Source organism: Bufo gargarizans, chromosome 7 (genome assembly GCF_014858855.1).
Source record: "Bufo gargarizans isolate SCDJY-AF-19 chromosome 7, ASM1485885v1, whole genome shotgun sequence".
NCBI classification, from domain to species: Eukaryota; Metazoa; Chordata; class Amphibia; order Anura; family Bufonidae; genus Bufo; species Bufo gargarizans.
The window spans coordinates 86,826,800-86,839,270 of NC_058086.1; the positions used below are offsets into that span (position 1 = coordinate 86,826,800).

Here is a 12,471-nt window from a genome sequence, read left to right on the forward strand (position 1 = left end):
ATTCTCCCATGATACTAAGAGTGCTGCCACTATTCCAGGCTTTTTGACACAGTTTTTGGAGCCCAAACCAGGCGTGGATTGAATAAAGTGGAGATGTACTATGTGGCCTTAATATGATCCACATCTGATCAAAAAGCCTTAACGTGTGGCAGCGCCCCAAATGCCACGACACAAGACAGCTTTGACACTACTCTGATAAGGAAAAGCTGTGCAGTTCTTCCAGACACCCAAAGAATCCCATCTAGCTGCTGCGTTTTACACATTTGTTCATCTAGGGAGTACAGCGTTCAGACATCTGCAGGCCGCATCCACCAGGCTCTGCGCGGCTGTGACAACGCACTTTCCAGCGAACGTCAATATAGCAATCCTTTTAGGTCAAATAAAAGGCAGAAGACTGTACAAACTGGATGCTAACAGTGAATGGGTGCTGACACATTTTGGCCTAGTAAATCTGTAAAGGTCACGTGCATCATATAGAGACTATTGGGCTTGATGAGACAGCGAGGAAAAACAACATGCTTGTGATATGGCATCCAGGATATACAGTTAAAAAAAAGGTACAATAAGTAGGATCCTACCTCTAACAGGGTTATTGCGCCAGTGAAGTCCCGTTGGGCTAGCAACTCGTCCAGTTTGGGGACTTTCTTTCCCTTCTTTTTGTCTTTATCAGTCTGCTGTAGATCACTGCCTACAGCAGGTTTGGCTCTTGATAACATCTGTAAACAACATATTACTTTATTTGGTACTTTTGCATTGGATTATTCATTAATATAATAAAACCATTATACGTTCAATTTTTTTTTTACAGATCCGCACACCTGGATCTGCTGCCGGGTGCAGGTGGAAGCAGAAACAATGTAAGGAGGGACAACACCAGGTGTGAAGTGCACTGTGGCAAGTTGTTGTTTTTATTTACAATGAACCATGCCTCTAATCCCACCCAGTCGCTTTTGGGGCCCCCACACAGTAATGATGCTCTCTTTGTGCACCAACACAGTTAGGCTACTTTCACACTAGCGTTTCTTTCGGATCCGTCATGGATCTGCAAAACCGCTTCCATTACAATAATACAACCACATGCATCCGTCATGAACGGATCCGGTTGTATTAGGTCCTCTATAGCCATGACTGATCCGTCACGAACACCACTGAAAGTCAATGGGGGACGGATCTGTTTTCTATTGTGCCAGATTGTGTCAGAGAAAACGGATCCATCCCTATTGACTTACATTGTGTGCCAGGACGGATCCGTTTGGCTCCACTACGTCAGGCGGACAGCAAAACCCTGCAGGCAGAGTTTTGGTGTTCGCCTCCAGAGCGGAATGGTGACTGAATGGAGGTAAACTGATGGATTCTGAATGGATACTTTTCCATTCAGAATGTATTAGGCAAAACTGATCCGTTTTGGACCGCTTGTGAGAACCCTGAACAAATGTCTTATTACGGGCACGTGATGGGGGTAGGGTTGTTGCGGGTATCGAAATTTCGATACCCAATCGATACTTTTGTCCCGGTATCGATACGATACCGGGATTTCCGTTTTTTCGATACTGGGCTGCGCTTCTGCGCAGTCTAGTATCTCTGAACATGAGCGCGCTGCTATCGGCGCGCTCATGTTCTCTCTCAGCAGCACGGGGAGAAGGAAGCTGTCCTCCCTCCCCCTGTGCTGCTGCCGCTGCCACCAATGAGAAGCGAGGGGCGGAGGAGGGGCGGCAATGAGAAGAGAGGGGCGGAGGAGGGGCGGCAATGAGAAGAGAGGGGCGGAGGAGGGGCGGGCGCACTGCGCCACCAATGATAGGATTATTTCCACACAGAGCTGCGCCCAGCGATGCCCCAGCACTCACCATTAGTCCTGGGCGCCGCTCCGTTCGCCTGCAGTGCTCCATTACTGTCTCCTCTCCTGCTCCACATGCTGCTGATTACTATCGGAGCGATGGGAGGAGACATCAGCTTCACTAGTGGGCGTTCCTTCTCCCTGCGCTGCGATTGGACAGCGCTACAGCCAGGAAGAAGGAACGCCCACTAGTGAATCTGATGTCTCCTCCCATCGCTCCGATAGTAATCAGCAGCATGTGGAGCAGGAGAGGAGACAGTAATGGAGCACTGCAGGCGAACGGAGCGGCGCCCAGGACTAATGGTGAGTGCTGGGGCATCGCTGGGCGCAGCTCTGTGTGGAAATAATCCTATCATTGGTGGCGCAGTGCGCCCGCCCCTCTCTTCTCATTGCCGCCCCTCTCCCCCTGCTGTGAATTTCACACTGTAAATGGTAAAATCAGCGGTGGGTTTTGCTGCCGGTTTCCATGGGTTTCGCTGCAGAAATGCAGTAAGATTCACAGCAGACTTACCCTTGAGTGCGCCCAAAGCAGAGGAAATTGAGCAGATTTGCTTTTGGGTTTCGGCTCCAGCTCCTGGTGAACATGAAGCAGTATACCCCTCCTCTGTCACTACCTGACATACTGTACCAGGTCCTGTGCCAGTCTTTGTATAACCAGGCTGTCTGCAATGTCCTCTCAGGAAATCAGGTTGTACAGAGACTGGCATGGGATGAAGGGAGGGCAGTATAGCTATTTTTATTTATTTAGGACTTTTGCTCTGGCTGCATGGGTAATTCAGCAAAATGTGAAACATTTTAGGATTGCTGAGGATATGCCACCTACTTCTAAAACGGGGCTCACAAAATGAACGAAAGCGAAGCGGACAGGTGCAGCCACCCTCGATTCACTTCTGTGGAAGTTCCGAAAATATTTCCGGCAGTCCTATAGAGGTGAACGGAGGAGATGGGCATGCTTGGAGCACTCTGCTGTTCTTGGATCTCCCACAGAAGAGAGCGGAGAGCACGCCGCGCAGTGCGCTCTAGTTCTCTTTGGGGGTCCCGTTCCAGAGGACATTGGTTGTATATCCTAGTGACGTGCCACCCCTTCTAATGGAGAAAAATCTGCAACAATCCTGTCAGAAATGGACAGGCTGTGGATTTAAAAATGTATGCAGATGGCTTTGCATAAATCTTACTCACTTTCTCCTACTATAATCAGCTGCATATTTTTGTATGCAAATCCAAATGGAAAATCCGCAGCGCTTCAGTAAAAGGGGGTCCACAGCATATCCACCAGATCCTCAGCCATGTTTGTGGTTTTTAGCCATTGGTGGTGCAGTGGCAGCTTCTGATCGGAGCCCCAGCTGTGTAAGCCTGGGGCTCCGATCGGTTACCATGGCAGCCAGGACGCTACAGAAGCCCTGGTTGCCATGGTAACATCCCTGATGCTGTGTGCACAAGGCACAGAGCAGCAGGGACAGTGTGAAGTCCTATTCACCCTGATAGAGATCTATCAGGCTGAATAGGAAAAGGGATGAAAGATCCCAGGTTCTAGCCCCTAAGGGGGAAATAGTTATTAAATAAAAAGTGTAAAAAAAACAAACAAAAAACACTAAAATATGAAGTATAAATCACCCCCTTTTCCCAATTTCACATATAAAATATATAAATAAACATATTACATCGCCACGTCAGAAAAGTCCAAACTATTAAAATATATTAAAAAAATCTAGGTGGTGAATGCCGGAACAGAAAAAATAAAATAAAAACTGCGCGATTCGCCATTTTTAAAAATGAGGAATGCACGTGGCTTTTTTTGTTTATTTTTTTCGCGTGGTATCGAATGGTATCGAGTATCGCAATACTTTTTCATGGTATCGAAACCGAATCAAAAAATTGGTATCGCAACAACTCTAGATGGGGGGGCTCTTATTACGGGCACGTGATGGGGGGGCTCTTATTACTGGCACGTGATGGGGGGGCTCTTATTACTGGCACGTGATGGGGGGGCTCTTATTACTGGCACGTGATGGGGGGGCTCTTATTACTGGCACGTGATGGGGGGGCTCTTATTACTGGCACGTGATGGGGGGGCTCTTATTACTGGCACGTGATGGGGGGGCTCTTATTACTGGCACGTGATGGGGGGGCTCTTATTACTGGCACGTGATGGGGGGGCTCTTATTACTGGCACGTGATGGGGGGGCTCTTATTACTGGCACGTGATGGGGGGGCTCTTATTACTGGCACGTGATGGGGGGGCTCTTATTACTGGCACGTGATGGGGGGGCTCTTATTACTGGCACGTGATGGGGGGGCTCTTATTACTGGCACGTGATGGGGGGGCTCTTATTACTGGCACGTGATGGGGGGGCTCTTATTACTGGCACGTGATGGGGGGGCTCTTATTACTGGCACGTGATGGGGGGGCTCTTATTACTGGCACGTGATGGGGGGCTCTTATTACTGGCACGTGATGGGGGGGCTCTTATTACTGGCACGTGATGGGGGGGCTCTTATTACTGGCACGTGATGGGGGGGCTCTTATTACTGGCACGTGATGGGGGGCTCTTATTACTGGCACGTGACGGGGGGCTCTTATTACTGGCACGTGACGGGGGCACTTATTACTGGCACATTATTGGCGGGCACTATAGGGGCATCTACTGAGGCCACAAAGAAGGGGTATTTTATATGGGGGGCTCTGTACAGTAGCATTTTATAATGGGACACATTATGGTGGGTACTATGGGGAAGGGGGGAGAGGTGTCCTATGGGGTCATCTACGGGGGGCACTAAGAAGGGGTATTTTATACTTGCAAATTATGGGGGATGCTAAGGGCATATACTGGGGCATTTTATACTGGTTCATTATGGGGGGCACTAGGAGGAAGGGGGGAGAGGAGCACTATGGGGGCACTATATAAGGGTATTTTATACTGGCACATACTGGGGGCACTATGGGGACATTAGGTCAACTGGGGGCATTACAAGGGGGTATTTTTTGCACTGTCACATTATAAGGAAAATTATTAGAAGCATACATTAAAACAACACTTAGGTGGTATTATACCCCAGTCAGGTTACATGTGTTTTTCCCCAGTACCAGCGTACACTGTTGGAGAGGATGTGGCGAGCGTGAGACACTATATCACATTCTTTGGTCATGTCCGAGGGTTTGTTCCCTTTGGAGCCTGATGTTTACTGAGACATCTGGGATCGTTGGACATCGGATCACTCCAGAACCTGCCCTGGCTTTATTACTGATAGATCTCGACAAATTACCTGTTAGGTTTAGGGCTATTATAGCCCATTTATTGTTAGCCACCAAATTAGCAATAACAAGAAACTGGAAAAGTGCAAATATCCCTGATGTACAGGAAATAGTCAGGTCAGTGGACACAACTAGATCTTATATATGCTAGCACATCAATAGTTCCGAGTGAATCACCATCTTCAATCATGGGGGGACTGGAGGGGTCTGAATCCAACGATTCCGGAAAGATTGGGGTTAAATTGAGGGTCATATGTGTGTAATGGTGGGTGGGATACGTCTGCAATATCTGAGATGATCTAAGAAAATCTCAAAAATTTCTTAAAACATATTAACAGTGAACTGACACGTTGTAGACGTGACTTTGATTTGATTTGATTTTGTTATACATTACTTGCTGTATGAGCATTCTAGGATTCAATGATTTGTGTTATCATTTGGATTTTGTGAAAAAACATTGGAGACATGTGTTTATGTAAACCGTTGTACTTGTAAATTGTATACCTCGAATCTAAACACATTCTCTGATAATAAAAACTTATTGAAAGTATAAGGAGAATTATCATTACCTCTATACTGTGCCCCACAATATACAGTATACCTCTACACTGTGCCCCACAATGTACAGTATACCTCTATACTGTGCCCCACAATGTACAGTATACCTCTACACTGTGCCCCACAATATACAGTATACCTCTACACTGTGCCCCACAATATACAGTATACCTCTACACTGTGCCACACAATATACAGTATACCTCTACACTGTGCCACACAATATACAGTATGCCTCTACACTGTGCCACACAATATACAGTATACCTCTACACTGTGCCACACAATATACAGTATTCCTCTACACTGTGCCACACAATGTAAAGTATACCGCTACACTGTGCCACACAATATACAGTATACCGCTACACTGTGCCACACAATATACAGTATGCCTCTACACTGTGCCACACAATATACAGTATTCCTCTACACTGTGCCACACAATATACAGTATACCTCTACACTGTGCCACACAATGTACAGTATACCTCTACACTGTGCCCCACAATATACAGTATACCTCTACACTGTGCCACGCAGTATACAGTATACCTCTACACTGTGCCACGCAGTATACAGTATACCTCTACACTGTGCCACACAATATACAGTATACCTCTACACTGTGCCACGCAATATACAGTATACCTCTACACTGTGCCACGCAATATACAGTATACCGCTACACTGTGCCACACAATATACAGTATACCGCTACACTGTGCCACACAATATACAGTATACCGCTACACTGTGCCACACAATATACAGTATACCGCTACACTGTGCCACACAATGTACAGTATACCTCTACACTGTGCCACACAATGTACAGTATACCTCTACACTGTGCCACACAATGTACAGTATACCTCTACACTGTGCCACACAATGTACAGTATACCTCTACACTGTGCCACACAATGTACAGTATACCTCTACACTGTGCCACACAATGTACAGTATACCTCTACACTGTGCCACACAATGTACAGTATACCTCTACACTGTGCCACACAATGTACAGTATACCTCTACACTGTGCCACACAATGTACAGTATACCTCTACACTGTGCCACACAATGTACAGTATACCTCTACACTGTGCCACACAATGTACAGTATACCTCTACACTGTGCCACACAATGTACAGTATACCTCTATACTGTGTAGTCTTTTTGGCGGCGGACAGAAAATAATCTGGAAGTGCCCCTCCCAAGACCAGGCTCTGGTACACCACTGGTCTGGACTGCTCACAGGAGTGTACATTTCTTCTAAACTGTAATCCGTATCCCCTGACCTGCAGAAATCAGCGCTCGCTCGGTAACAACTCGGTAATAACAGGCAGTGCCTGTAGGCTGTAGCCTGGCCCTGTTACCGATGCTAGCCGAGTGGTGTAAGGTTAAGGTACTAGTAGAGATGAAGTTAAAGTTTCTGCAGGATATAGATTACAGTTTAGAAATGTTAAATGTACACTCCTGTGAGCTGTGGGGAGGGAGATCTGTGAATGACACCGTTATAGGGAGGGGGATCTGTGAATGACACCGTTATAGGGAGGGGGATCTGTGGATGACACCGTTATAGGGAGGGGGATCTGTGGATGACACCGTTATAGGGAGGGGGATCTGTGGATGACACCGTTATAGGGAGGGGGATCTGTGGATGACGCCGTTATAGGGAGGGGGATCTGTGGATGACGCCGTTATAGGGAGGGGGATCTGTGGATGACGCCGTTATAGGGAGGGGGATCTGTGGATGACGCCGTTATAGGGAGGGGGATCTGTGGATGACGCCGTTATAGGGAGGGGGATCTGTGGATGACGCCGTTATAGGGAGGGGGATCTGTGGATGACGCCGTTATAGGGAGGGGGATCTGTGGATGACGCCGTTATAGGGAGGGGGATCTGTGGATGACGCCGTTATAGGGAGGGGGATCTGTGGATGACGCCGTTATAGGGAGGGGGATCTGTGGATGACGCCGTTATAGGGAGGGGGATCTGTGGATGACGCCGTTATAGGGAGGGGGATCTGTGGATGACGCCGTTATAGGGAGGGAGATCTGTGGATGACGCTTCTATAGGGAGGGAGATCTGTGGATGACGCTTCTATAGGGAGGGAGATCTGTGGATGACGCTTCTATAGGGAGGGAGATCTGTGGATGACGCTTCTATAGGGAGGGAGATCTGTGGATGACGCTGTTATAGGGAGGGCGATCTGTGGATGACACTGTTATAGGGAGGGCGATCTGTGGATGACACTGTTATAGGGAGGGAGATCTGTGGATGAGACTGTCATGGGGTGGATCTGTGGATGACACATATAGTATAAGATGCTATATACGGTATGTGTCACCCACAGATCCCCCTCCATAGCAGTGTCATCCACAGATCCCCCTCCATAGCAGTGTCATCCACAGATCCCCCTCCATAGCAGTGTCATCCACATATCCCCCCCATAGCAGTGTCATCCACAGATCCCCCCCCATAGCAGTGTCATCCACAGAGCCCCCCCCCCCCATAGCAGTGTCATCCACAGAGCCCCCTCCCTATAACAGTGTCATCCACAGGCAACTAGGACATGTTGAAATCTGAGTTATTGTTTTATTTTTTAAAACCACAGACAGCAGGACTTTTCGTCCCTGTTGCGGTTTTAGGTATAGTATTGCAGCATTTCTAAGCATACCTGTGTAAATGTATCACTGTTATAGATGCCCCCCCCCCCTACTTTTGTCTTGGCCCCCAATGTACCCCCCCAAAACTTGAAAGTTACAGACGCCACTGGGCTCAGGAGGGAGGTTATAACTCACAAATGCAGTCACTGGTAAGAAAATTAACTTCGCTTATTTAAGCACTCCCACACATACTGTAGTGATCTCCTCTAAGTGCCCTCTCACAGCGTGAGGCCCCTTAAGTGTCCCCACACAGTATGATGTCCCCTTAAGTGGCCCTGCACACAGAGAGATGCTACCTTAAATACTATTTGTCAGAATGATTAACCCTATTAAACCAGACACAGTGCCTGGTAGGGTTGGCCATGCTAATTAAAAATGTCACCGTGCTTATGTCTGTATGATGCATCATCCTAGAGAATATGCTAATTAGCTAGTTGGAGCACTGAAGGGCTGGCAAGAGCCCTTAGAGCACCAGTTTGTGAACACCACTGCAGCATTAGCCATTCTCCATCACCAGAGATATCCAGCCATGTCAATCCAGGGGATGGGGGAAGTGGCTAAGGCTGCAGGGGTGTGCAGAAACTGGTGCTCCAAGGGCTGTGGCCGATACCTAAGTGCTCCAACTAGCTATTTAGCATATTGATAAAATGCAGCTTTTTCTGGAATGGTGCACTGCAAAGACATAAACAAGATATTATTTTAATCACCATGGTCAACCCTACCATGTAGTGTGCCTGGTTTAATATGATAAATCATGCTGACAGATGCTCTTTAAGTGCCCCCTACAGAGTAATGCCCCCCTATTGTCTCCATTTTGAATATTCACATAACCCACGTTCTCCCGGTGAACAGAGTAAAGCAGGTCTTCTTTGTTCACAGTGCATCAGGAATGATGACATAACTGCATAGTGCCTACCTGTGCTAAACCACTAATGGCATGAGAATGGTGAAGCAGGGAGCTGACGGTGCCCTGCTTCACCATTGTATTCAACTGTATTTGCAATCTGAGGCCACAGATACAGTTGAAAACAGTACATACACAGGCCCAGATTCAGTCTGCGGTCCACAGTAATACAAAAGGAGTTCTGTCACAAACACAACCCCTGTCCATAGAGAGCTGCTTACAAACAGCAGCTCAAACCCTGCCAGGCATAAGATGTTCATGTATCGTATGCTCAACATCATTTCAATAGCTGCATTTACCTACCCAGTGTACTGAAACAACCCCTGCAGTGGTCTCTGACATTAACTTCTTTCGCCAACATCAGCTGCTTGCCTTGGTGTGTGAAGCTTGATCTGATCAACTGATCGCTGCTTGTTTAACCTGGATAGGTCATCTGATCTGTGGGGGTCGGACACCTGGGACTCCTGCCAATAAGCGGTTTGAGGCACTGTGGCCTTCTCACAGCTTTTCCTAGGCCAGCAACATCACGTTCATCAGTCACATAGCCTAGGAGCAGCTCAGCCCATTCAAGTGAATGATTCGATAAAGAAGAAAGACAGCTCACCTTGTAAATTCGCTTGCACGGGAAGGGATTGCTGCCACTATAAAATCAAAATAAATCCCAGCAGGCGTATCGATTTTTCTTCAATGCTTTATTGATCACACAGATTGATCCATACACAGGACGCGTTTCGGCCCGTCCAGCCTTCCTCAGTTGAGGAAGGCTGGACGGGCCGAAACGTGTCCTGTGTATGGATCAATCTGTGTGATCAATAAAGCATTGAAGAGAAATCGATACGCCTGCTGGGATTTATTTTGACATTCAAGTGAATGAGGCTGAGCGCTATACCAAGCACAGTCGCTATATAATTTACTATGCTGTGCTTGGTAAGCTGCGAGAAGGCAACAGTGCTCACAAAACAGTTAATTGGCTGGGGTCCCAGGTGTCGGACCCCCACTGATCAAATACTGATGACCCATCGAAAGCTATCAGGCTTTTTAGTCATGTGTCCTAATGAATATGTATGGGGACGAGCAACTGCAATAGCAAACGCTCACCTCATATAATGGAGGTGATCCCTGCATGTAAATACAGGTCTCACTAACTCTGACAAGCAGGTCATTTTTGGGAAGAAACTATTCCTTCCTAATCATTGTCTGCTCAGTGGGTGCATGTAAGGATACCTCAGTACCAAATGTCACTTTGGATTTCTATTTTAAAATGTTTTTAAACACGTAGATAAGAATACCATAGTAATTCACTGAAGTTATATTACGTGACATCAGATTCAGGGACTTTAGGAGAGGACTACAGTAAGTCGGTTTCTTATTACTGCACTGTATTGTGTTTTTTCTCTTTTCTTGAGTAATCCCCATTTAGTATGTGTTCCTTTATTGACAGCGCAGTCCAGTGCACATCTTGTCTAATGAATGCAGTCCTGGAACAGCACACACTCCCCTATGGCCCGCCGGATGTTCTCGGCCGAGGAGGCATACACCCAGCTTGCCTTCGACTCCGAGAGTCCTAGTGAGGACAAGGATGACCCAACTTCTTGTTATCCGCGTCCTCCTCATCATATAGCGATGATTATGAGCCCCTAAGGCGGCGGAGCAAGGGGACCGCCATGCTAGGGACCCTGTGGCCCACCCTAGTACAAGCAGCTCTGGGGCTCGTACTAGTTTTCTGGCCCACCAGTTAAATCCACCGGAGCCCCCTGCCGGTGAACTTGTCTGGTGTACCCCAGAGCGATTTGAGCCTGCGATTCCTGATTTTGTAGGCCAACCAGGAATCCAGATTTCCACAGTGGGCTTCACTGAATACGATTATTTTAGTCTTTTTTTCAGTGACCACTTTGTAAATCTCATGGTGGAGCAGACGAACCTGTATGCCCAACAGTTCGTTGCTCAACACCAGGGCTCTTTTTTGGCTAGGCCCGGTGGCTGGACCCCGGTCAGTTCAGCCGAGATGAGGACATTTTGGGGCCTCGTGCTGCACATGGGCCTAGTCAAGAAACCTAGTGTCAGGCATTACTGGAGTGGGGACATCCTTTACCAGGCCCCACTTTACAGTACAGCCATGACACGCTCCCGGCCATCCGGAAATGCCTGCATTATTCATATAATGCAGCATGTCCCCCCGAGGTGATCCTGCCTAGGACCACCTGTACAAAATCAGGCCGGTCATCGATCACTTTGGGGCCAAATTTGTACAGGTCTATGTACAATCTGGAAGGGAGGTCGCGGTTGATGAGTCTCTCATTGCGTTCAAGGGGAGACTCATTTTCTGTCAGTATGTTCCCTCTAAGCGGTCGAGGTATGGCGTGAAGCTGTACAAACTTTGTGAGAGTACCTCAGGGTACACTTACAAGTTTCATGTGTACGAGGAGCGAGATTCCCGTATTCAACCCCCAGAATGTGGGACCTTATGCACCCACTGCTAGATAAGGGTTACCACCTGTACATGGATAACTTTTATACTAGTATCCCCTTGTTCCAATCCCTCGCAGCCAGATCCACGTCCGCTTGTGGGACCGTGCGAAAAATCAACGCTGCCTCCCTGCCCACCCCCTCCAGGTACCTATTCCAGGGGTGAGACCCGTGCCCTTACCACTGGAAACCTGTTGCTGGTCAGATATAAGGACAAGAGGGATGTCCTTGTACTGTCCACAATTCATGGTAAAGGTATCACCCCTGTCACTGTGCGAGGTATCACGGCAACGGTTCTCAAGCCCGATTGTATCGTCGACTACAATCGGTATATGGGAGGAGTTGATCTATCTGATCAAGTCCTCAAGCCATATAACGCCATGCGCAAAGCCCGGGCATGGTACAAAAAAGTTGCGGTCTACTTGGTGCAGGTTGCCTTGTACAACTCTTTTGTGCTGTCCCGGAGCGCTGGCAACACAGGGACATTCCTTCAGTTCTATGAGGCAGTCCTCAAGGACCTGATCTTTTCTGACCGTGAAAGAGCAGGCCGGAGTACCTCAGGAACTGTAGGCGCCCGGATCGTCCTTGGCCAACACTTTCCAGGTGTGGTCCCCCATTCTGGAAAGAAAGGACGGACCCAAAAAAGGTGCAGACTGTGTCACAGGAGGGGGATACGGAAGGACACCACTACTCAGTGTGACACGTGCCCCGATCATCCGGGCCTCTGCATTATCGGTTGCTTCAGGGAGTACCACACTTCCATGGAGTACTACATTTATA

The 12,471-nt window shown here is 47.9% G+C and overlaps 1 protein-coding gene across 1 annotated transcript in view; it reads right to left on the reverse strand.

The window, feature by feature from the left end:
* TTC26 (tetratricopeptide repeat domain 26) overlaps positions 1-12,471 on the reverse strand; it is a 95,687-nt gene that overhangs the window by 65,096 nt on the left and 18,120 nt on the right. Inside the window, exon 2 of the mRNA XM_044301857.1 lies at positions 579-716. Within this exon, the coding sequence (XP_044157792.1) occupies positions 579-716 (138 nt within the window). The remainder of the gene's footprint in view (positions 1-578; positions 717-12,471) is intronic.